This window comes from Oncorhynchus nerka, linkage group LG28 (assembly GCF_034236695.1).
Source record: "Oncorhynchus nerka isolate Pitt River linkage group LG28, Oner_Uvic_2.0, whole genome shotgun sequence".
NCBI lineage: Eukaryota > Metazoa > Chordata > Actinopteri > Salmoniformes > Salmonidae > Oncorhynchus > Oncorhynchus nerka.
The window spans coordinates 19,367,479-19,390,131 of record NC_088423.1 but is presented as its reverse complement, the minus strand read 5'-3'; the positions used below and the strand labels follow the sequence as shown (position 1 = coordinate 19,390,131).

The 22,653-nt window shown below is 42.5% G+C and overlaps 1 protein-coding gene across 5 annotated transcripts in view; it reads left to right on the top strand.

Moving 5' to 3' along the window:
- Positions 1–22,653, top strand: part of LOC115112962 (adenosine kinase-like) — a 330,614-nt gene that overhangs the window by 48,745 nt on the left and 259,216 nt on the right. For all 5 annotated transcript variants that reach the window (XM_029640075.2, XM_029640072.2, XM_029640074.2 and 2 more), the window contains one exon: positions 18,428–18,506. In XM_029640075.2, the coding sequence (XP_029495935.1) occupies positions 18,428–18,506 (79 nt within the window). The remainder of the gene's footprint in view (positions 1–18,427; positions 18,507–22,653) is intronic.

The window sequence follows — 22,653 nt, the reverse complement described above, 5'->3', positions numbered from 1 at the left end:
AGTGTGTTACAATTTTCCGGGAAGTGGTTAGATTCTATGGATTCTTCAATTACATTGAACTGATTTCTGATGTGCTGTTCCTTCTTTTTACAATGTGCTGTTCCTTATTTTTCTGTAGTGTGTTTCTGTATTGTTTTAGTGATTCACCATAGTGAAGGCGTAGACTGTTTTTCTGGGTCTCTATGTTTTTGGTTGGATAGGTTTCTCAATTTCTCCTAGGTTTTTGCATTCCTCATCAAACCATTTGTCATTGTTGTTAATTTTGCTGTGGTCTGATAGGGGTGTCAGTGGGCTGACTGTGAACTCTGAGAGACTCTGGGTTGAGGTCAGTGATAAAGTAGTCTACAGTACTACTGCCAAGTGATGAGCTGTAGGTGTACCTGCCATAAGTCTCCTCGCAGCCTGCCATTGACTATGTACAAACCCAGCATCCGGCGCCGACAGAGATGGCCGCCTCGCTTCGCGTTCCTAGGAAACTATGCAGTTTTTTGTTTTTTTACGTGTTATTTCTTACATTAGTACCCCAGGTCATCTTAGGTTTCATTACATACAGTCGAGAAGAACTACTGAATATAAGATCAGCGTCAACTCACCATCAGTACGACCAAGAATATGTTTTCCGCGACGCGGATCCTGTGTTCTGCCTTACAAACAGGACAACGGAATGGATCGCATGCAGCGACCCAAGGAAACGACTCCGGAAAAGAGGGAAACGTCTCCGGAAAAGAGGGAAACGTAGCGGTCTTCTGGTCAGACTCAGGACAAGGGCACATCACGCACCACTCCCCAGCATTCTTCTTGCCAATGTCCAGTCTCTTGACAACAAGGTTGATGAAATCCGAGCAAGGGTAGCATTCCAGAGGGACATCAGAGACTGCAACGTTCTCTGCTTCACGGAAACATGGCTTACTGGGAAGACGCTATCCGATGCGGTGCAGCCAACGGGTTTCTCCACGCATCGCGCCGATAGAAACAAACATCTTTCTGGTAAGAAGAGTGGCGGGGGCGTATGCCTCATGACTAACGAGACATGGTGTGATGAAGGAAACATACAGGAACTCAAATCCTTCTGTTCACCTGATTTAGAATTCCTCACAATCAAATGTAGACCGCATTATCTTCCAAGAGAATTCTCTTCGATTATAATCACAGCCGTATGTATATATCCCCCCCAAGCAGACACGTCGATGGCTCTGAACAAACTTTATTTAACTCTTTGCAAACTGGAAACCATTTATCCGGAGGCTGCATTCATTGTAGCTGGGGATTTTAACAAAGCTAATCTGAAAACAAGACTCCCTAAATTTTATCAGCATATCGATTGCGCAACCAGGGGTGGTAAAACCCTGGATCACTGTTACTCTAACTTCCGCGACGCATATAAGGCCCTGCCCCGCCCCCCTTTCGGAAAAGCTGACCACGACTCCATTTTGTTGATCCCTGCCTACAGGCAGAAACTGAAACAAGAGGCTCCCACGCTGAGGTCTGTCCAACGCTGGTCAGACCAAGCTGACTCCACACTCCAAGACTGCTTCCATCACGTGGACTGGGACATGTTTCGTATTGCGTCAGATAAAAATATTGACGAATACGCTGATTCGGTGTGCGAGTTCATTAGAACGTGCGTTGAAGATGTCGTTCCCATAGCAACGATAAAAACATTCCCTAACCAGAAACCGTGGATTGATGGCAGCATTCGCGTGAAACTGAAAGCGCGAACCACTGCTTTTAATCAGGGCAAGGTGTCTGGCAACATGACCGAATACAAACAGTGCAGCTATTAAACAAGCTAAGCGTCAGTACAGAGACAAAGTTGAATCTCAATTCAACGGCTCAGACACAAGAGGCATGTGGCAGGGTCTACAGTCAATCACGGACTACAAGAAGAAACCCAGCCCAGTCACGGACCAGGATGTCTTGCTCCCAGGCAGACTAAATAACTTTTTTGCCCGCTTTGAGGACAATACAGTGCCACTGACACGGCCTGCAACGAAAACATGCGGTCTCTCCTTCACTGCAGCCGAGGTGAGTAAGACATTTAAACGTGTTAACCCTCGCAAGGCTGCAGGCCCAGACGGCATCCCCAGCCGCGCCCTCAGAGCATGCGCAGACCAGCTGGCCGGTGTGTTTACGGACATATTCAATCAATCCCTATACCAGTCTGCTGTTCCCACATGCTTCAAGAGGGCCACCATTGTTCCTGTTCCCAAGAAAGCTAAGGTAACTGAGCTAAACGACTACCGCCCCGTAGCACTCACTTCCGTCATCATGAAGTGCTTTGAGAGACTAGTCAAGGACCATATCACCTCCACCCTACCTGACACCCTAGACCCACTCCAATTTGCTTACCGCCCAAACAGGTCCACAGACGATGCAATCTCAACCACACTGCACACTGCCCTAACCCACCTGGACAAGAGGAATACCTATGTGAGAATGCTGTTCATCGACTACAGCTCGGCATTCAACACCATAGTACCCTCCAAGCTCGTCATCAAGCTCGAGACCCTGGGTCTCGACCCCGCCCTGTGCAACTGGGTACTTGACTTCCTGACGGGCCGCCCCCAGGTGCTGAGGGTAGGCAACAACATCTCCTCCCCGCTGATCCTCAACACGGGGGTCCCACAAGGGTGCGTTCTGAGCCCCCTCTCCTGTACTCCCTTGTTCACCCACGACTGCGTGGCCACGCACGCCTCCAACTCAATCATCAAGTTTGCGGACGACACAACAGTGGTAGGCTTGATTACCAACAACGACGAGACGGCCTACAGGGAGGAGGTGAGGGCCCTCGGAGTGTGGTGTCAGGAAAATAACCTCACACTCAACGTCAACAAAACTAAGGAGATGATTGTGGACTTCAGGAAACAGCAGAGGGAACACCCCCCTATCCACATCGATGGAACAGTAGTGGAGAGGGTAGCAAGTTTTAAGTTCCTCGGCATACACATCACAGACAAACTGAATTGGTCCACTCACACTGACAGCGTCGTGAAGAAGGCGCAGCAGCGCCTCTTCAACCTCAGGAGGCTGAAGAAATTCGGCTTGTCACCAAAAGCACTCACAAACTTCTACAGATGCACAATCGAGAGCATCCTGGCGGGCTGTATCACCGCCTGGTACGGCAACTGCTCCGCCCTCAACCGTAAGGCTCTCCAGAGGGTAGTGAGGTCTGCACAACGCATCACCGGGGGCAAACTACCTGCCCTCCAGGACACCTACACCACCCGATGTTACAGGAAGGCCATAAAGATCATCAAGGACATCAACCACCCGAGCCACTGCCTGTTCACCCCGCTATCATCCAGAAGGCGAGGTCAGTACAGGTGCATCAAAGCTGGGACCGAGAGACTGAAAACAGCTTCTATCTCAAGGCCATCAGACTGTTAAACAGCCACCACTAACATTGAGTGGCTGTTGCCAACACACTGTCATTGACACTGACCCAACTCCAGCCACTTTAATAATGGGAATTGATGGGAAATGATGTAAATATATCACTAGCCACTTTAAACAATGCTACCTTATATAATGTTACTTACCCTACATTATTCATCTCATATGCATACGTATATCCTGTACTCTACATCATCGACTGCATCCTTATGTAATACATGTATCACTAGCCACTTTAACTATGCCACTTTGTTTACTTTGTCTACATACTCATCTCATATGTATATACTGTACTCGATACCATCTACTGTATGCTGCTCTGTACCATCACTCATTCATATATCCTTATGTACATATTCTTTATCCCCTTACACTGTGTATAAGACAGTAGTTTTGGAATTGTTAGTTAGATTACTTGTTGGTTATCACTGCATTGTCGGAACTAGAAGCACAAGCATTTCGCTACACTCGCATTAACATCTGCTAACCATGTGTATGTGACAAATAAAATTTGATTTGATTTGATTTTAGCTGCAAAAGTTGTGACCCATTTTTGTTGGCTGTTTTGTCATAGTTGTCTAGGGAGTCATATTTAGGAGGGAATACTGTCACCGCCAGGTAGGTGTTTTTCCCCCTTTTGCGGAGTGTCAGATTCTTGTCCAATTCTGGAATTTAGGTCGCCACAGACTAGTACATGTCCCTGGGCCTGGAAATAGTTGCTCTCCCCCTCTAAAATGGAGAAGCTGTCAAATTATGTGGATTCTATTGGGGGGATATAGGTAGCACACATGTTTCTTGTAGGAGGAAAATGTCTGTATTCCTTTGAAGTGTAGGTTCCTACTCTTTAGGCCAAAGGAAGATGACCTTGTAAATTCCAGGATGAGAAAATTAAAGCTTTGTGTTCCATAGTGTCTAGTGTTGTTTTTGTGTGGTTTATACCCGGACCATCACTGTAGGTGTGAACAGAGCATGTTGAGGATCTGATACATTCTGGCTGGGCAAAATAGTGCACTATGTAGTGAGTAGGGTGCCACTTGGGATGTAGCTTCTCTCTGGGCGGGCACTTTTCTATAGCCAAGGCCTCAGGGAGGCTGTGTGTGTGAAAGATGTGGGGAATTCATATTATTAATGTTCTCTGCACAGCTGACCAGATAAGTCCATCCTGGAATAGGTTTACTCTCTGTGTGTTGTAGATTTAACACAAATCTGTGTGTGTATTGTGTAAGCATGAAATAGGCTTAGTTATTTTAGATTGGGATATTGACGAGTGGGGAATGCAATAATGATACAAGTAACTAGGATTGCAAAGGGTCGGAAACTTTCTGGTAAATTTCCTGACATTTTCTATGGAAGTTAAGCCCAGGAATGTTGGGAATATTGCTTAAATTCATCAAAAAAGTTAGCTTATAACTGTAAACCTTTTTTTGTGGGATACACACAGGCAATTCTAGGTCTTGTTGCATATTTTGGTTAAACTATCCCCAATTCAATGAAATTGCAACCCTCTGCATGCACAGTGCATTCCTCCATCACATGTACAGCTGATTCTCAAGATCTTGCACACTTATGATATGCTATTAAGCTCAAACTACTACACTGTCTGAGCCAAGGACTACATGCTTTCTGGTAAGTTTTGATTACAATACTGGGTGGGGTGAATATATTTCATGTGACATATACATAATATTTTGTTAACTAGTAAATAGTAGCCTATAGCAAAGTATTTAAATAATTTCTAATTGAACTATTTCTGCTAGTTAGTTTTTGCAACCATGTTGGTTTTAGCTCGCTTGAGCCTGCTAACTAAGGAGTGTTAATTCACCTGTTTCCATACATGTTTAATTTATCTTACAAAGGAGTTGTTTAATCTAACTGCATAACTATTTATCTGTACATGGAATTGTATTTTTTTTGTGCAATTGTTTCTTCTAGTCTTTACAGGAAAATGCCACGGGTACTATCTGATGTGTGGAGACATTTCACTGCAGCTAATGTAGAAGGAAAAGCTGTGTACATGTGCAAATACTGTGCCAAATCATAGTTGAAGAATGCAACAAAGATGCAGAATCATCTGGCCAAGTGCATGGAGTTCCCTCAATCGCTCACAACAAACAACCTCTGACAAAAGTCCCTCTACTTCTATTCGAGGTGAAAATGAAGAATCAGACGATAGCAACAGCTCATGGTCCTCCTGGAATCAGAAGTTTTTTTGACTCAATGGAGGAACACAGTCAGAAATGCTGATAAATGTCTTGCTTTGAGCTGTGTATGCAACTGGTTCACCTCTGATGCTCACAGGCAATTTGTATTGGAAGAGATTTCTGAATGTTCTTGCCCAGCATACACCCCTCCAACCAGACATGCTTTATCTACTCATTTGCTGGATGCAGAGTTCAACAGAGTGTATGCAACTGAAGGTCAAGAAAATCATAGAGAAAGCAGACTGTATTGCTATCATCTCTGATGGGTGGTAAAATGTTTGTTGGCAAGGAATATAAACTACATCGCCACCCCTCAACCAGTATTCCACAAGAGCACAGACACAAGGGACAACAGACACACCGGTCTCTACATTGCAGATGAGCTGAAGGCAGTCATAAATGACCTTGGACCACAGAAGGTATTTGCACTAGTGAGACAATGCTGCGAACATGAACGCTGCTTGGTCTAAAGTGGAGGAGTCCTACCCTCACATCACACCCATTGGCTGTGCTGCTTGTGCATAGAATCTGCTCCTCAAGGACATCATGGCACTGAAAGCAATGGATACACTCTACAAGAGAGCCAAGGAAATGGTTAGGTATGTGAAGGGTTATCAAGTTATAGCAGCAATCTAACTCCCCAAGCAAAGTGACCACCTTGAAGCTGCACAGCAACACCCATTGGGGTGGTGTTGTCATCATGTTTGACAGTCTCCTGGAGGGGAAAGAGTCTCTCCAAGAAATGGCCATATCACAGTCTGCCGATATGGACAGGCCCATCAAGAGAATCTTTCTGGGTGATGTCTTTTTGGAGAGAGTGGTAAGCAGCCTGAAACTCCTGAAACCTATAGCAGTAACCATTGCACGGATTGAAGGAGACAATGCCATCCTGTCTGATGTTCAGACTCTGCTTGCAGATGTAAGAGAAGAAATCCGTACTGCCCTGCTTACTTCACTGTTGCTCCAAGCAGAGGAAACTGAAGTTCTGAAATGCATCAAAAAGCGTGATGACTTCTGCCTGAAGCCCATACACGCCGCAGCGTACATGTTGGACCCGAAGTATGCTGGCAAGAGCATCCTGTCAACAGATCAACAAGGCCTATGGTGTCAACACTACTGTGTCTCGCCACCTTCGCCTGGATGAGGGCAAGGTTCTTGGCAGTCTGGCGAAGTACACTTCCAAGCAAGGGCTATGGGATTCAAATCTAATCAAATTTATTTATAAAGCCCTTCTTACATCAGCTGATGTCACAAAGTGCTCTACAAAAACCCAGCCTAAAACCCCAAACAGCAAACAATGCAGGTGTAGAAGCACAGTGTCTAGGAAAAACTCCCTAGAAAGGCCAGAACCTACGAAGAAACCTAGAGAGGAACCAGGCTATGAGCTGTGGCCAGTCCCCTTCTGGCTGTGCCGGGTGGAGATTATTACAGAACATGGCCAAGATGTTAATGTTCATAGATGACCAGCATGGTCAAATAATAATAATCAGTGGTTGTCGAGGGTGCAACAGGTCAGCACCTCAGGAGTAAATGTCAGTTGTCTTTTCATAGCCGATCATTCAGAGTATCTCTACCGCTCCTGCTGTCTCTAGAGAGTTGGAAAACAGCAGGTCTGGGACAGGTAGCATGTCCGGTGAACAGGTCAGGGTTCCATAGCCACAGGCAGAACAGTTGAAACTGGAGCAGCAGCACGGCCAGGTGGACTGGGGACAGCAAGGAGTCATCAGGCCAGGTAGTCCTGAGGCACGGTCCTAGGGCTCAGGTCCTCCAAGAGATAGAGAGCGAATTAGAGAGAGCATACTTAAATTCACACAGGACAGGGGATAAGACAGGAGAAATACTCCAGATATAACAGACTGATCCAAGCCCCCCGACACAAACTACTGCAGCATAAATACTGGAGGCTGAGACAGGAGGGGTCGGCAGACACTGTGGCCCCATCCGACGATACCCCCGAACAGGGTAAAACTGGCAGGATATAACCCCACCCACTTTGCCAAAGCACAGTCTCCACACCACTAGAGGGATATCTTCAACCACCAACTTACCATCCTGAGACGAGGCCGAGTACAGCCCACAAAGATCTCCGCCACGGCACAACCCAAGGGGGACGCCAACCTGGACAGGAAGATCACGTCCGTGACTCAACCCACTCACCCACTCAGGTGACGCACCCCTCCTAGGTACGGCATGGAAGAGCACCAGTAAATTAGTGACTAAGCCCCTGTAATAGGGTTAGAGGCAGAGAATCCCAGTGGAGAGAGGGGAACCGGCCAGGCAGACACAGCAAGGGCGGTTCGTTGCTCCAATGCCTTTCCGTTCACCTTCACACTCCTGGGCCAGACATCACTCAATCATAGGAGCTACTGAAGAGATGAGTCTTCAATAAAGACTTAAAGGTTGAGACCGAGTCTGCGTCTCTCACATGGGTAGGCAGACCATTCCATAAAAATGGAGCTCTATAGGAGAAAGCCCTGCCTCCAGCTGTTTGCTTAGAAATTCTAGGGGCAGTAAAAATCAAATCAAATCACATTTTATTTGTCACATACACATGGTTAGCAGATGTTAATGCGAGTGTAGCGAAATGCTTGTGCTTCTAGTTCCGACAATGCAGTAATAACCAACAAGTAATCTAGCTAACAATTCCAAAACTACTACCTTATAGACAGAAGTGTAAGGGGATAAGAATATGTACATAAAGATATGAGTGAGTGATGGTACAGAGCGGCATAGGCAAGATACAGTAGATGGTATTGAGTGCAGTATATAAATATGAGATGAGTATGTAAACAAAGTGGCATAGTTAAAGTGGCTAGTGATACATGTATTACATAAAGATGCAGTAGATGATATAGAGTACAGTATATACATATACATATGAGATGAATAATGTAGGGTATGTAAACATTATATTAGGTAGCATTGTTTAAAGTGGCTATTGATATATTTTACATAATTTCCCATCAATTCCCATTATTAAAGTGGCTGGAGTTGACTCAGTGTGTTGGCATCAGCCACTCAATGTTAGTGGTGGCTGTTTAACAGTCTGATGGCCTTGAGATAGAAGCTGTTTTTCAGTCTCTCGGTCCCAGCTTTGATGCACCTGTACTGACCTCGCCTTCTGGATGATAGCGGGGTGAACAGGCAGTGGTTCGGGTGGTTGATGTCCTTGATGATCTTTATGGCCTTCCTGTAACATCGGGTGGTGTAGGTGTCCTGGAGGGCAGGTAGTTTGCCCCCGGTGATGCGTTGTGCAGACCTCACTACCCTCTGGAGAGCCTTACGGTTGTGGGCGGAGCAGTTGCCGTACCAGGCGGTGATACAGCCCGACAGGATGCTCTCGATTGTGCATCTGTAGAAGTTTGTGAGTGCTTTTGGTGACCTGAAAGCCCGAACCACTGCTTTTAATCAGGGAAAGGTGACCGGAAACATGACCGAATACAAACTGTGTAACTATTCCCTCCGCAAGGCAATCAAACAAGCTAAGCGTCAGTATAGAGACAAAGTAGAATCTCAATTCAACGGCTCAGACACAAGAGGTATGTGGCAGGGTCTACAGTCAATCACGGATTACAAAAAGAAAACCAGCCCAGTCACGGACCAGGATGTCTTGCTCCCAGGCAGACTAAATAACTTTTTTTGCAAGGTCTGCGTCTTGTGACCGTAGCGTATATGTAGGTATGTACGGCAGGACCAAATCGAAAAGATGGGTAGGAGCAAGTCAATGTAATGCTTTGTAGGTTAGCGGTAAAACCTTGAAATCAGCCCTTGCCTTAACAGGATGCCAGTGTAGAGAGGCTAGCACTGGAGTAATATGATCACATTTTTTGGTTCTAGTCAAGATTCTAGCAGCCGTCTTTAGCACTAACAGAAGTTTATTTAGTGCTTTTCCGGGTAGCTGGAAAGTAGAGCATTGCAGTAGTCTAACCTAGAAGTGACAAAAAGCATGGATTAATCTTTGCATCATTTTTGGACAGAAAGTTTCTCATTTTTGTAATGTTACGTAGATGGAACAAAGCTGTCCTTGAAACAGTCTTGATATGTTCGTCAAAAGAGAGACCAGGGTCCAGAGTAACGCCGATGACTGTACAACCATCAAGGTTAATTGTCAGATTCAACAGAAGATCACTTTGTTTTTTGGGACCTAGAACATGCATCTCTATTTTGTCCGAGTTTAAAAGTAGAACATTTACCGCCATCCACTTCCTTATGTCTGAAACACATGCTTCCAGGGAGGGCAATTTTGGGGCTTCACCATGTTTCATCGAAATGTACAGTGGTGTGTCATCCGCATAGCAGTGCAAGTTAACATTTAACATAGCAGTGAAAGTTAATGTTTCCGAATGACGTCACCAAGAGGTAAAATATATAGTGAAAACAATAGTAGTCCTAAAACGGAACCTTGAGGAACACCGTAATGTACAGTTGATTTGTCAGAGGACAAACCATTCACAGAGACAAACCGATATCTTTCTGACAGATAAGATCTAAACCAGGCCAGAACTTGTCCGTGTAGACCAATTTTGGTTTCCAATCTCTCCAAAATGATGTAGTAATCGATGGTATCAAAAGCAGCACTAAGGTCTAGGAGTACGAGGACAGACGCAGATCCTCGGTCTGACACCATTAAAAGGTAATTTACCACCTTCACAAGTGCAGTCTCAGTGCTATGAATGGGTCTAAAACCAGACTGAAGCATTTCGTATACATTGTTTGTCTTCAGGAAGGCAGTGAGTTGCTGCACAACAGCTTTTTGAAAAAGAAGATTGGAAGATTCGATATAGGCTGATAGTTTTTAAAATATTTTCTGGGTCAAGGTTTGGCTTTTTCAAGAGGCTTTATTACTGCCACTTTTTAGTGAGTTTGGTACACATCAGGTGGATAGAGAGCCGTTTATTATGTTCAACATAGGAGCAGCTCTTTCAGTAGTTTAGGGTCCAGTGTGCAGCTTGACGGTTTAGAGGCCATGATTATTTTCATCAATGTGTCAAGAGATATAGTACTAAACTTGAGTGTCTCCCTTAATCCTAGGTCCTGGCAGAGTTGTGCAGACTCACGACCACTGAGCTTTGGAGGTATAGACAGATTTAAAGATGAATCTGTAATTTGCTTTCTAATGATCATGATCTTTTCCTCAAAGAAGTTCATGAATTTATCACTGCTGAAGTGAAAGCCATCCTATCTTTTGAAATGCTGCTTTTTAGTTAGCTTTGCGACAGTATCAAAAATAAATTTAGGATTGTTCTTATTTTCCTCAATTAAGTTGGAAAAATAGGATGATCGAGCAGCAGTGAGGGCTCTTCGATACTGCACGGTACTGTCTTTCCAAGCTAGTCAGAAGACTTCCAGTTTGGTGTGGCGCCATTTCCGTTCCAATTTTCTGGAAGCTTGCTTCAGAGCTCAGGTATTTTCTGTATACCAGGGAACTAGTTTCTTATGACAATTTTTTTTAGGGGTGCAACTGCATCTAGGTTATTGCACAAGGTTAAATTGAGTTCCTCAGTCAGGTGGTTAATTGATTTTTGTCCTCTGACATCCTTGGGTAGGTGGAGGGAGTCTGGAAGGGCATCTAGGAATCTTTGGGTTGTCCGAGAATTTATAGCACGACTTTTGATGATCCTTGGTTGGGGTCTGAGCAGATTATTTGTTGCAATTGCAAACGTAATAAAATGGTGGTCGATAGTCCAGGATTATGAGGGAAAACATTAAGATCCACAACATTTATTCCACGGGACAAAACTAGGTCCAGAGTATGACTATGGCAGTGAGTAGGTCCGGAGACATGTTGGACAAAACCCACTGAGTCAATGATGGCTCCGAAAGCGGGTCTGTGGACTTTTCCATGTGAATATTAAAGTCACCAAAAATGTGAGTATTATCTGCCATGACTACAAGGTCTGATAGGAACTCAGTGAGGAACGCTGTATATGGCCCAGGAGGTCTGTAAACAGTAGCTATAAAAAGTGATTGAGTAGGCTGCATAGATTTCATGACTAGAAGCTCAAAAGACAAAAACATATATTTTTTTGTAAATTGAAATGTTCTATCATTTTAGATCAAGGATTAGATGCAATATGGCAGCCGTGCCAAGATATCTCATCAGCCACCTAGTGGAAGGGACTTCGTGGCTCTGAGTTTCTTTCCCCTGTTGCTTTCATCTTCCAAATCCCACCATCATCAGCCACCTCAGAGCGCAAATGGTCCTTGTTTGGGAACACATGCAACAGGCTGACCAATACAAGGGTTGAAAGGTGGTGGCTATCTGGGCAGATTTGAGGCTTTTGGAGCCTGACAATGAGCAACCCTCAACAAGATTGGAAAGTGACTGAAGATGAGGTCTCAGAGTCTGATGTTCAATATGTGGACATTGAGGAGGTACAGGGAGAAGACATGGAAGCCTGAGCGGAAGACACCAAGGCTTTAGTTTCTAGACTCATCTTATAGATGCATGTTGAAAATGTTTTTGGGAGATTCGATGGATCATTGGTGGATCATTCAATATTCCCTTTAGTTGTAAAGTGAAATCATCCAATGTGAAGAGTCAACTCAATTAAAGTTAAATTCGTAACTAAATTGTTTTATTTTTTATTGGAAGGATTTAATATTTTGCAATTATGTCTACTTATGATAAGGTAAAAGGTTTCTGTCTCCATATGATGTGGTAAATACTGTATATGCAATGCCAAATACATCTACTTTTTAAAATGGTATTAATATTAATTTGCATATATTCCCTTTAATTCCCACGTAAAGTTTCCACCTCTGAATATTCCCCAAAATGTGCAACCCTACAGTACAAGTAACTATGATAAACCCAAGGGAAATTCTTCAGTTGATTTGCATAGTGATTGACTGTTTACTCCCCAGTCCCAAAGCATTCTCTCTTAATAGCTTATGAAATATGGTCTCTTGATAGTCAGGTTATTGCTCCTTGAAATTCATGCACATGTCGAAGCTGACAGTTTGCAATTGGATTTTAATCTTACTTGGGTTTTAGAAACATGAAAGAATCACACAATGGCATATCTGCCAAATACATTTAGAAAAATGTTGATTTATTGTGGGCTGTGGCTTGATATGAGTACAATTGGACTGTTTAGGTTGAATTCATATTAGGGCTGACCTCATTTAGTCGACTGGTCCATTGTTTGGTCAATAGACTGTTGGTCGACCGAGATTTCTTTAGTCGAGCAATCGCAAATATATTATTTTATGGTTCTCAAGATGCCTGTCTCAGTGGTCTAATCCATTTCGGAGGCCACAGGGATGGCACATTCCATCACTCTTAAGACGTGATACTGAAATTGTATATGGTTATATTATGTATGAGCAATGGTGCAACACTAATAAATCAAATATTTTATAACGTGCTTTCTCCCACGTTGTATACGGTCGTTGTCTGTGGTTTTGTAACAATTTTCAGTGCGCTGTAGAATTGGCGCCTTTCCCTATGTTGCTATGTGCATAATAAAGTTAACCAGCATATTTGGATTCAGAACAATGCAACACGAGGCAGCAGAAATGAGGGAACAGCCCTTACCTTAACCTAATTGTCTAAGAAAATTGAGGAGAGGGGAAACCCAAACTTAATTAGGTCTATAGTCTAGTGGTTAGAGCATTGGCGGCAGGTAGCCTAGTGGTTAGAGCGTTGGCGGCAGGTAGCCTAGTGGTTAGAGCGTTGGCGGCAGGTAGCCTAGTGGTTAGAGCGTTGGCGGCAGGTAGCCTAGTGGTTAGAGCATTGGCGGCAGGTAGCCTAGTGGTTAGAGCATTGGGCCAGCATCTGATGGGTTGGTGGATCGAATCCCCAGCTGACAAGGTAAAACTCTGTTGCTCTGCTCCTGAACGAAGCAGTTAACCCACTGTTCCTAGGCTATCATTTTAAATAAGAATTTGTTCTTAACTGACCTGCCGAGTTAAATAAAAAAATTATCAAATAATCAATGGCCTAACTGTTAAATGTGCCTGGCTTTATAAGTCATCCATGTATATGTAAGAAATTAGACAGATCTTGCTTCTGTTGCCTGTTTTATGTATGTATGTATGTATTTATTTAATTTAAACTTTTTCTCCATTATTTCGTGATATCCAATTGGTAGTTAGTCTTGTCCCATCGTTGCAACTCCCGTACAGACTCGGGAGACCCGGATGATAATAATAAGTAATGTCGTTATCATTACTAGTCTTTGTATAGTATCCTTTGTATAGTATCCTTGTATACCACCATCGAGCTGTAGACCTAAGTGTCTTGTTTAGTCTTAATACCATAACTTAGGCCTGTATTTCAATATATAGGCTAATGAATCAATCATTCATTTGCTCATGCCATCACACAGCACATGAGACATTCATGCTTTGAAATGGAATCAAGCATTTTAGTTTTCCAATGAAATAACAAAGGGAGCTTTGAATAATTAGCCTAAACAATAAATAAACCGCAATTAACGAATGCATGCAACTGTTTTTAGTCTGCTGTAATAAAGGCTATCTTTTTTCCCATTTAGAACGGACTCTCTGGTACTTATTTAGTGTTTACACTTCCAAATGGTCAAAAACAATAATATTGTAGTCTAACAGCAACTGTTTGATCTTGATCTCCAGTAGTTACCACAACTTAGTCAAATGTCTTCCACAGATCTGACCCCTTTCCCTCCTGAGCAACCAGTTAACATTCACCCGTTTCGAGATAATTGTTCATGTCCACAGCATCCGTTTTGTTGTCACGCGTTACTGTGTCCGGAGTTTGTTATAACCAGTTTATTGATGTGATTAAGATGGGGCCAGACCTATACAGTGGTTCCTCCTTTTAAAAGTTGCGTCATTCTGTGGCACACCTTGCGTGCTGCCGCAGCATTCTGTGGCAAGTCATTTAATTCTCTGCCATTTTTTCTATTAATGCAAGTTATTGCTAGTTTGACCACCAGAGGGCATCTTTGAGAAGCATTTGATTGTATTGTCATTACCAGAGAATTTAAAACCTTTTTTGTAATAACATAGTATATGGTATTGATTTTAAGAAATTTGGCTTAATTAATTTGACTTAATATTATGGTGTGTCTAATGAGAGGAAAATGAAACCCTCACGGTTTCCGTTAAGATGGAATGGAAAATATGGCGATGTACAACATGACGGTTGGGAGTAGGCTACAGGAATTGGAGGATTATAAATTGTTTGCCTTCTTTAGACAACTTTGTTCCGATATTTCTGTAAATCCGATATTTATTCCCATAGTAATTTGTTATGGATTCATAACTAAATCAACATCTGCATTTTGAAAGTCCCATGTTAACGACAGTATGTATTGTAGACTGCACAGTCGCCTAATAAATACTGTTAATAAAATGATAAAAAAATACACTTTCAAAATGCAGATGTTGCAATTTAGCTGGTGCATTGATCGGTAAGCTGCTCTGACAGCTGATGCTTAAAGTTAGTGAGGGAGACATAAGGCTTCAGTGATTTTTGCAATTCGTTCCAGTCATTGGCAACAGAGAACTGGAAGGAAAGGTGGCCAAACGAGGAGTTGGCTTTGGGGATGACCAGTGATATATATACCTGCTGGAGCGTGTGCTACGGGTGGGTGCTGCTATGGTGACCAGTGAGCTGAGATAAGGCGGAGCTTTACCTAGCATAGACTTATAGATGACCTGGAGCCAGTGGGTTTGGTGACGAATATGTAGTCAGGGCCAGCCAATGAGAGCATACAGGTCGCAGCGGTGGATAGTATATGGGGCTTTGGTGACAAAATAGATGGCACTGTGATAGAATGCATCCAATTTGTTAAGTAGAGTGTTGGAAGCTATTTTGTAAATGACATCGCCCAAGTCAAGGATTGGTAAGATAGTCCGTTTTACGAAGGTATGTTTGGCAGCATGAGTGAAGGATACTTTGTTGCGAAATAGGAAGCCGATTCTAGATTTAATTTTGGATTGGAGATGCTTAATGTAAGTCTGGAAGGAAAGTTTACAGTCTAGCCAGACAACTAGGTATTTGTAGTTGTCCACATATTCTAAGTCAGAACCGCCCAGAGTAGTGATGCTAGATTGGGAGGGGGGGTGCAGACAGGGATCGGTTAAAGAGCATGCATTTAGTTTTACTTGCATTTAAGAGCAGTTGGAGGCCACGGAAGGAGTGTTGAAATAAATAATTTGGTACAGTGTAAGAAAAACGTCAGAGTAATCTGAAATAGGGGGCATAATTCATGTTCAAAGTTACAACATAACATACATAGGCATTTCATCATTAAGACCTTTAGGAAATAATGTCTGGAGGGTGAAAATCCCAAAACATTCAGGCTGATTTTTATTTTGTGGCTGGCAGTTGGCATGGACCAATTTATCTCGTAAATAAAACATGCCAGTGTTTCTTGACTGCATCTCCCACTTTTCACGAGTTCAAAGTATATGTAGTTGTGAACATTAGGGTCCTTTTAGCTTTAGTGGGTTTTCTTTGTAGCAGTTCATCTCGTGTTTTCCCCAATGCTAAAGTAAGAGCTTCATCCACATATTGTGGAGAATAGCCTTTTCTTAAAAACCTATTGCGCATCTCTGCCGCTTTTTCTAGATAGTCCTGAAAATTATTTGTTATAAGTTGGGGAGGAGGGGGAGTTTCACACCTAGCTTGACTATTATACAATTCTTTAGTAAAGGTTGAATAGTCAATTGTTCAGCTAATAGCCCATCCTGCTACGCTTGTGAAAAACTAAATACGTTTCCCCCTTTCCACGTTTAAGATTCCAATTGATAGTGTTTTTAGCCACAATCGTCCCCAATTAATACATTTGGGCACAGTCGATAGCGTGCTGGACTTCGGGCTAGAATGTTGAGGGTTCGAAACCTGCTCCCTGCTTGCTATAATGAATGAGTTTGATAAACCTGGTATTGGATATGGTTGAAAAAAATATTTTTTTTAAAATTAACTTCATGACAAAAATATATGCACTTTATATGCACTTTAATTTGTCTACATGACTAACATATTCATCTCAATTGTACATTTATTGCTTGACTCGTTATGACGTTATAACTACGTACATTTGCTTCCCCGTAATGTTTGTCGGCCACCTTTGCTGAAGTCACCAGGGACGGGTGGCCCACGTCAAATTCGTCATTGGAACCACTCGATATGATTGGTCATATAAAAACCTTGGAACCCAAATGCATAATGAGTGCTCTACCTCCCCCTTGTGGTGTTCTGGGGCAATGAAGCAGTGACGCTGGGTACCTCTAAGTCCCGCGGTGTAAGCTCATGATATGCAACTTTTAAAGGAGGAACCGATGTAGGCGATGCTTACATGTTTCATGTAAAGAGCGCAAGGAAATAGGGAATGTTTTTCATTAACAAATTAGGGATTTTGGTAACAGAACTTTTCATTCTGAAACAAGTAAAAAAACAAAATGGCTGAAATGTTGTTGCTTCAGCACGGACAGAGCAAGAAATACTTGCTGTGCTGCAGTAGGGAGAAGAGCAATACAATGTCACACAGGCACTCGCTGTCATTTTTTAACACCGTGTGACCGTCGTGCTCATTTTTGAGTCATTTGTGTCTCAATTATTTGATCAAAGTGTGCTTAAAGCATCAGATAAACACTATATGTAGTGAATTTTTTTCAAACACATAGGGTGTGTCTCTATATATGGGAAATTAAAGTTTAAACATTTCAATCAATTGGTCGACAAACAGGACAACTCTTGGGTGACCAAGATTTTTTTCATGTCACTACTCAACATGCTTTAATGAGTAAGTACAAACATATGTTGGGGGGAAAAAAACATTTATGGCTTTTATCAAGCTGCCAGTTAAGTGACTGGCCCGCTTCTCAACTCTAGTAACATTTGTGGTTAAGTATCTCAAATAACACAATCCAGCATTTTCTTTTGGTATTTTGTTTTTGCTTCTCAAGTTTATTTTCCTCTTAAGAACTTTCACCTGGGTATCACAATGCGAACAAGTAGAAAAATAATATTTTTTAAAGTTTATTATGTAAGACTGATATTACAATCACTTTATTAGCTATAAAATTCAGAACATGTGAGAGTATGCCTGATGACTCTGATATGCAAAGTGTTCTGTCATGCAGATAGTTTGATAACTTAAACAAGTCTCCCTTGGTCATTCCTAATTCCTCCTAAGACTTAAGTTCCTTTTACACAATCCCTGACTCTATTCCACAGATCTTGTTAAATGCCTATTTGCTATGACTTCATTTATTGTTCTTCATAAACACAAAATCCAAAATGTTTTCAGTGATGTTTCTTTCAAGTGTTGACATCAGCCTTATAACAAGGCCCTATAAACATGATTTTCCCATACTCGCTCTTCCTTCACCCATTGCCTCCAGGGGCCGTATTCATAAAGTGTCTGAGTAGGAGTGCTGATCTAGGATCAGGTCCCTTTTGTCCATGTAATCTTATTCATTATGTTCTAAAAGGTAAAACACCTACTTTGCGACTGTTTTTGAAGACAGCCCCACATTTGCACCCCCTTAGACCTTCAGAACAAAGTTTCTGAAAATAGGAGCACAACTCCTACTTTTTTTTTATATGAAGTCAGTGTGGACAACCTAAAGATCCATCGTTGGATGGTTCTTACAACTGTCAGCTGTATTTGGCCACTGAAGTAGGGTAGAGTCTGAAATGCTACCCTATTCCTTATGTACAGTAGTGCACTAAAGTAATGCACTGCATGGTGAATAGGGTGTCTTTTCAGACGCAGGCCTTATATTAGCTCTGACTTTGGGCAGTTTCCTGTTTATTAACACTGTGGTTTGTGGGTAACATGTCTACTATGAACAAGCCTATACTTACTGTGCCTTCCCTAATGTATCTTTTTCAGGTTTGACGAAATTGCAAAGAAGAGCAAAGTTGAGTACCATGCAGGTGGCTCCACCCAAAACTCAGTGAAGATTGCCCAGGTTTGTCTTTTCTCTGGGCCTTTTCCTTTCCTCTGTGTGTGTGTGTGTGTGTGTGTGTGTGTGTGTGTGTGTGTGTGTGTGTGCGCTACAAATGGCACAATATTCCCTATGTAGTGCACTACTTTTGACCGGAGTCCTATGGGCCCTAGTCAAAGGTAGTGCACTATATAGGGACAGGGTGCCATTTGGGACGCATTCTGTTTCTCTGTGTTGTGAATTTACAGTAGTGTGCTTGTTGCAACCTTAGATTTGTCAGCCAGGCAGTGCTGGAAATGGAGAGTGTGGGCTGCTGTAACAGTTAGTTGACATTAAAGTTTTAGGCACTGCAGATATATCAGACATGCGACGAAGAGGAAACAGGGAGGTGGGGGGGATTAATAATATTGTCAATGTGATCTATTTGACCTAATTTCCAGAGACATATCAAGCATCAATTAGGAAGAATTACATATCGATGCAATTAACATGCCACAACAAATTATATCAAACAAATGCTGATCTCCTCTCTGGCTGTTCCACAGATTCCAGCTTCAAAAAGAAAACCCGGGGGATTGGCCCCATAATCTAAAATAGCAATATTGACTGATGGGAAGATGATTTATATTACGAATCCCATTTTCTATTCTGAATGCAATAGGTCTACATATTTGACATGCGCTGATTAGCTGTTGTTGATAAGCCTTTGGTCTGTTCACAATAAACAAAGGAAATAAAACCACTCAGCTGACAGAGATATTGCTGCTTCTAAAGAGAGAAGATGGGTGAAGGTGCTAATTGACAGAATGATGTGGGTCAGAACCACCATTTACGTGTGTACGTTTGTTTTATTTTACCTTTATTTATCCAGGTTAGTCTCATTGAGATGAAAAATAGATTTTAAGAGAGTCCTGGTCCAACCAAGACTGTTTGTGTGTTTTAGAGAGAGTGAGAGATGTGTGGGGGGGCGGCAAGCAGCATCTTCCTGATGTAGAGACATTAAACATCCCTTTCAAAGAGAGATACCAGGAGAGAGTGGCAGCCAGAAGAAGAAAAAGAGCAACAGTCGGGGGGAGAGAAAGCTGTGCACCTCCATCTCAAACTCTCTTAAATTATGAAGATCAGAAACATTTACCTCCCTCTCTAAAGACGTCTGCAGACACGGAGAGAGAGACACGAACTACCAACTTTAGTTCATTTTTTAATTTTTAATTTTGCGCTCTATTTGGTTTGCCGCCTCCGTTTTTACCCACTTGAGTGTTGTATTCAGTTTGACTCGATTACAACCTTGAACATTCAGAGACAGATATTTTCTTTAACACTGATTATTTCATGTCCTCACTTCGTGTAGCAAGTTGGTTAGAAACCCATACATTCAGTTGGGTCTGGGATTCTGCAGTTAAGACCTAGACTAGACCTTGACAAGTAGCTAGTGTTCATGTTTTATTTAAGAAGACGTTGAGGGAACCACCTCAGGCCGTGCTCAAGCTCCCGTGTGAAATCAGATGGAGAATGAGAATTGCACCGTTCACTGCCAACAACCAACGAACACTGAACAAAGCTTTTTTATGTTCTATTTTAATGCCTTTCAGAAAACGTTCACCGCTCGATTTAAATTGACTTTATAAACACGGCATACCAGAACCTCGGTTTGTTTGAGGTGTTACCCTCGTTTACAGTATTCGATGTCAGGAAGTAGTTTCTCCTAATACTGTATAATATGTCATTATAAAAATATATAATGTACACCCCCCAGCTTTCTACCTAGCAGTCTCAGAAAAAATATTATTTTATAACATTTACCTTGAAGCGTTGTTGGCTACTGCTTTTTCAATCCCTTACTTTCACAGGTGAGATGGTGGTGCTTCTTTAAACGGTTGTAACATCAAAACCGGGATGTATTGTGGGAGCAGAAACCTTCAAACACGATGATATGCACTGCAGCACTGAATCCACTTCAAAGGGCCTCAGACAGACTAAATTAGATGCTTGTTCTGTTCCAGGGGAGGGCAGGCAAGTTCACTCAGGATTTCCATCACCACCACTGGAAGAGGGAGGGACGAGACAGAGGGACAAGACAGAGGGACTGAGAGGAATGTTCAGAGGATTTAATAGTGAAATTGCTGCACACACAGGATGCTGGGAACCCTAGGTGTGGGGGCGGTTCAATGACTGGCTGTCAGCTATGGACTGCATCCCAAAATGGCACCTTATTCCCTACATAGTGCACTACTTTTGACCAGGCCCCATAGGGAGCTGGTCAAAAGTAGTGCACTATGTAGGGAATAGGATGCTATTTGGGACTTGGCCTACATCTACTGACAGCCAGTCATTGATCCGCCCCCACACCTAGGGTTTCCAGCATGTTGTGTGCAGCGACCGAAGCTGCTTCTCTCTTCCTCACACAGAAGCACCTGGTTCATTTGATGCTCTAATGAGTTAATTCAGGGTTTCCCAAACTCGGTCCTCGGGACCCCAAAGGGTGCACGTTTTGGTTTTTGTCCTAGCACTACATAGCTGACTTAAATAATAAACTAATCATCAATCTTTCATCATTTTATTTATTTCTGTGTCATCAGCATATACATTTCTGTCATCAAGGAACAACCTCAGGGAAGAGAACAGAATGAACAGACAATTTTAGGCATAGGTAAAACCATAATTGATCAAAGGGGGAAGCTACGCTAGCCTAGGATGGATCTGTTAGTTTTGTCCTCTTCCTGTAACTGCCCACTCTCACTTCAAAGGCTGTTAGCTGGACTGCGTGTTAGTAGGTCATCAATTTACAATTTAGGGATACAAACTTGTCACTTTTAAGAAATATCTGGGGGGGTGCTATAAAAGTGGGGCGCAAACAGATGTTCTCCCTGTTTGATCACTGCCTGTCCATCATGCACTCCATTCAACAAACTTTTTGTTTGACTGAAAAATTGGAATGCTACTCGAGGTATGCAAACGGTGTTAGAATTCTTTGCTGATGAGAAGCATCAATAATATACATTTTTAGTTTTTAATATACATTTTTAAAAAATCGTTATCATGCTAACATTACCACCCACTTGCCTCAGCTAACTTCGTGTGGCCTCAGCTTGCTTCACCTGTCTGTGTGTAATAACACATGGAACACTTTAATTCATTGGCGAAAGCGAGGGAGTAACTTTATAAACTTGGTTGCTTTATTATTAAAACTAGCATGGTAGTACAGGCCGGCAGCAGTGTATATTGGGGGCGTGACATCCCAATACTCTTAACAATGATACCAATGATGTCACGATCGTTATAATGAATGTCGGACCAAGGCGCAGCGTATGTTGAGTTCCACATAATATTTAATAGTGAAGCTTAGCCAAACAAACAAAACAACCAACCGTGACAACAGAGGTGCTACATACACTTACTCAAAACAATATCCCATAACACACAGGTGGAAAAAATGCTACTTAAGTATCATCCCCAATTAGAGACGACAGCCAGCTGCCTCTAATTGGGAATCATACTAAAACACCAACATAGAAAAAACAAACTAGAACCCCACATAGGAAATATAAACTAGACTAAACCCCTAGTCACGCCCTGACCTAATCTACCATAGAAAATAAAGGCTTTCTATGGTCAGGATGTGACAAATGAGCAAGTGGTGACCTGTTTGTGTAATGACTTTAGGCAAACCCACATTACCACACTGTGTGTGGCTATTCTCTAGTTATGTAGAACATTAGAAAATCAAATATAATTGTTATTATTATACTGTGTTATTGCCATAAGTGTAATTTATTTATCGTTTCATTTACAGAATGAGAGAATTTGAGGAGAGGAATGCCCTGACGGTGTCTAAGCTTGAGTCAGAGTTGAGGTGCAATTGGAGTTGGGCCTGGCTAAAATTGAATGCAAAGACGGATGTCAAGGGAGTGCAGAAACCCTTCCCAATGTAAAAAAACTAAATAAAAAGTAGACAAGGCAGATCATGCATCCTCTGCTGTAAGAATATCAACTATAGAAGCAAGAGCTCCCAAGCCCTTTTGGCACATTGCCAAAAAAGAAAGTGCACACTATTTTGACAACACTGTGATGCCAGGGACACCGATGCCAATAACACAAGGCCCTGAAAAGATGAGAGAAAGGGTGCATGTGCCAGTCCCTGCCTGTGAAAGAGTTGCAAATGCTGAGGTGG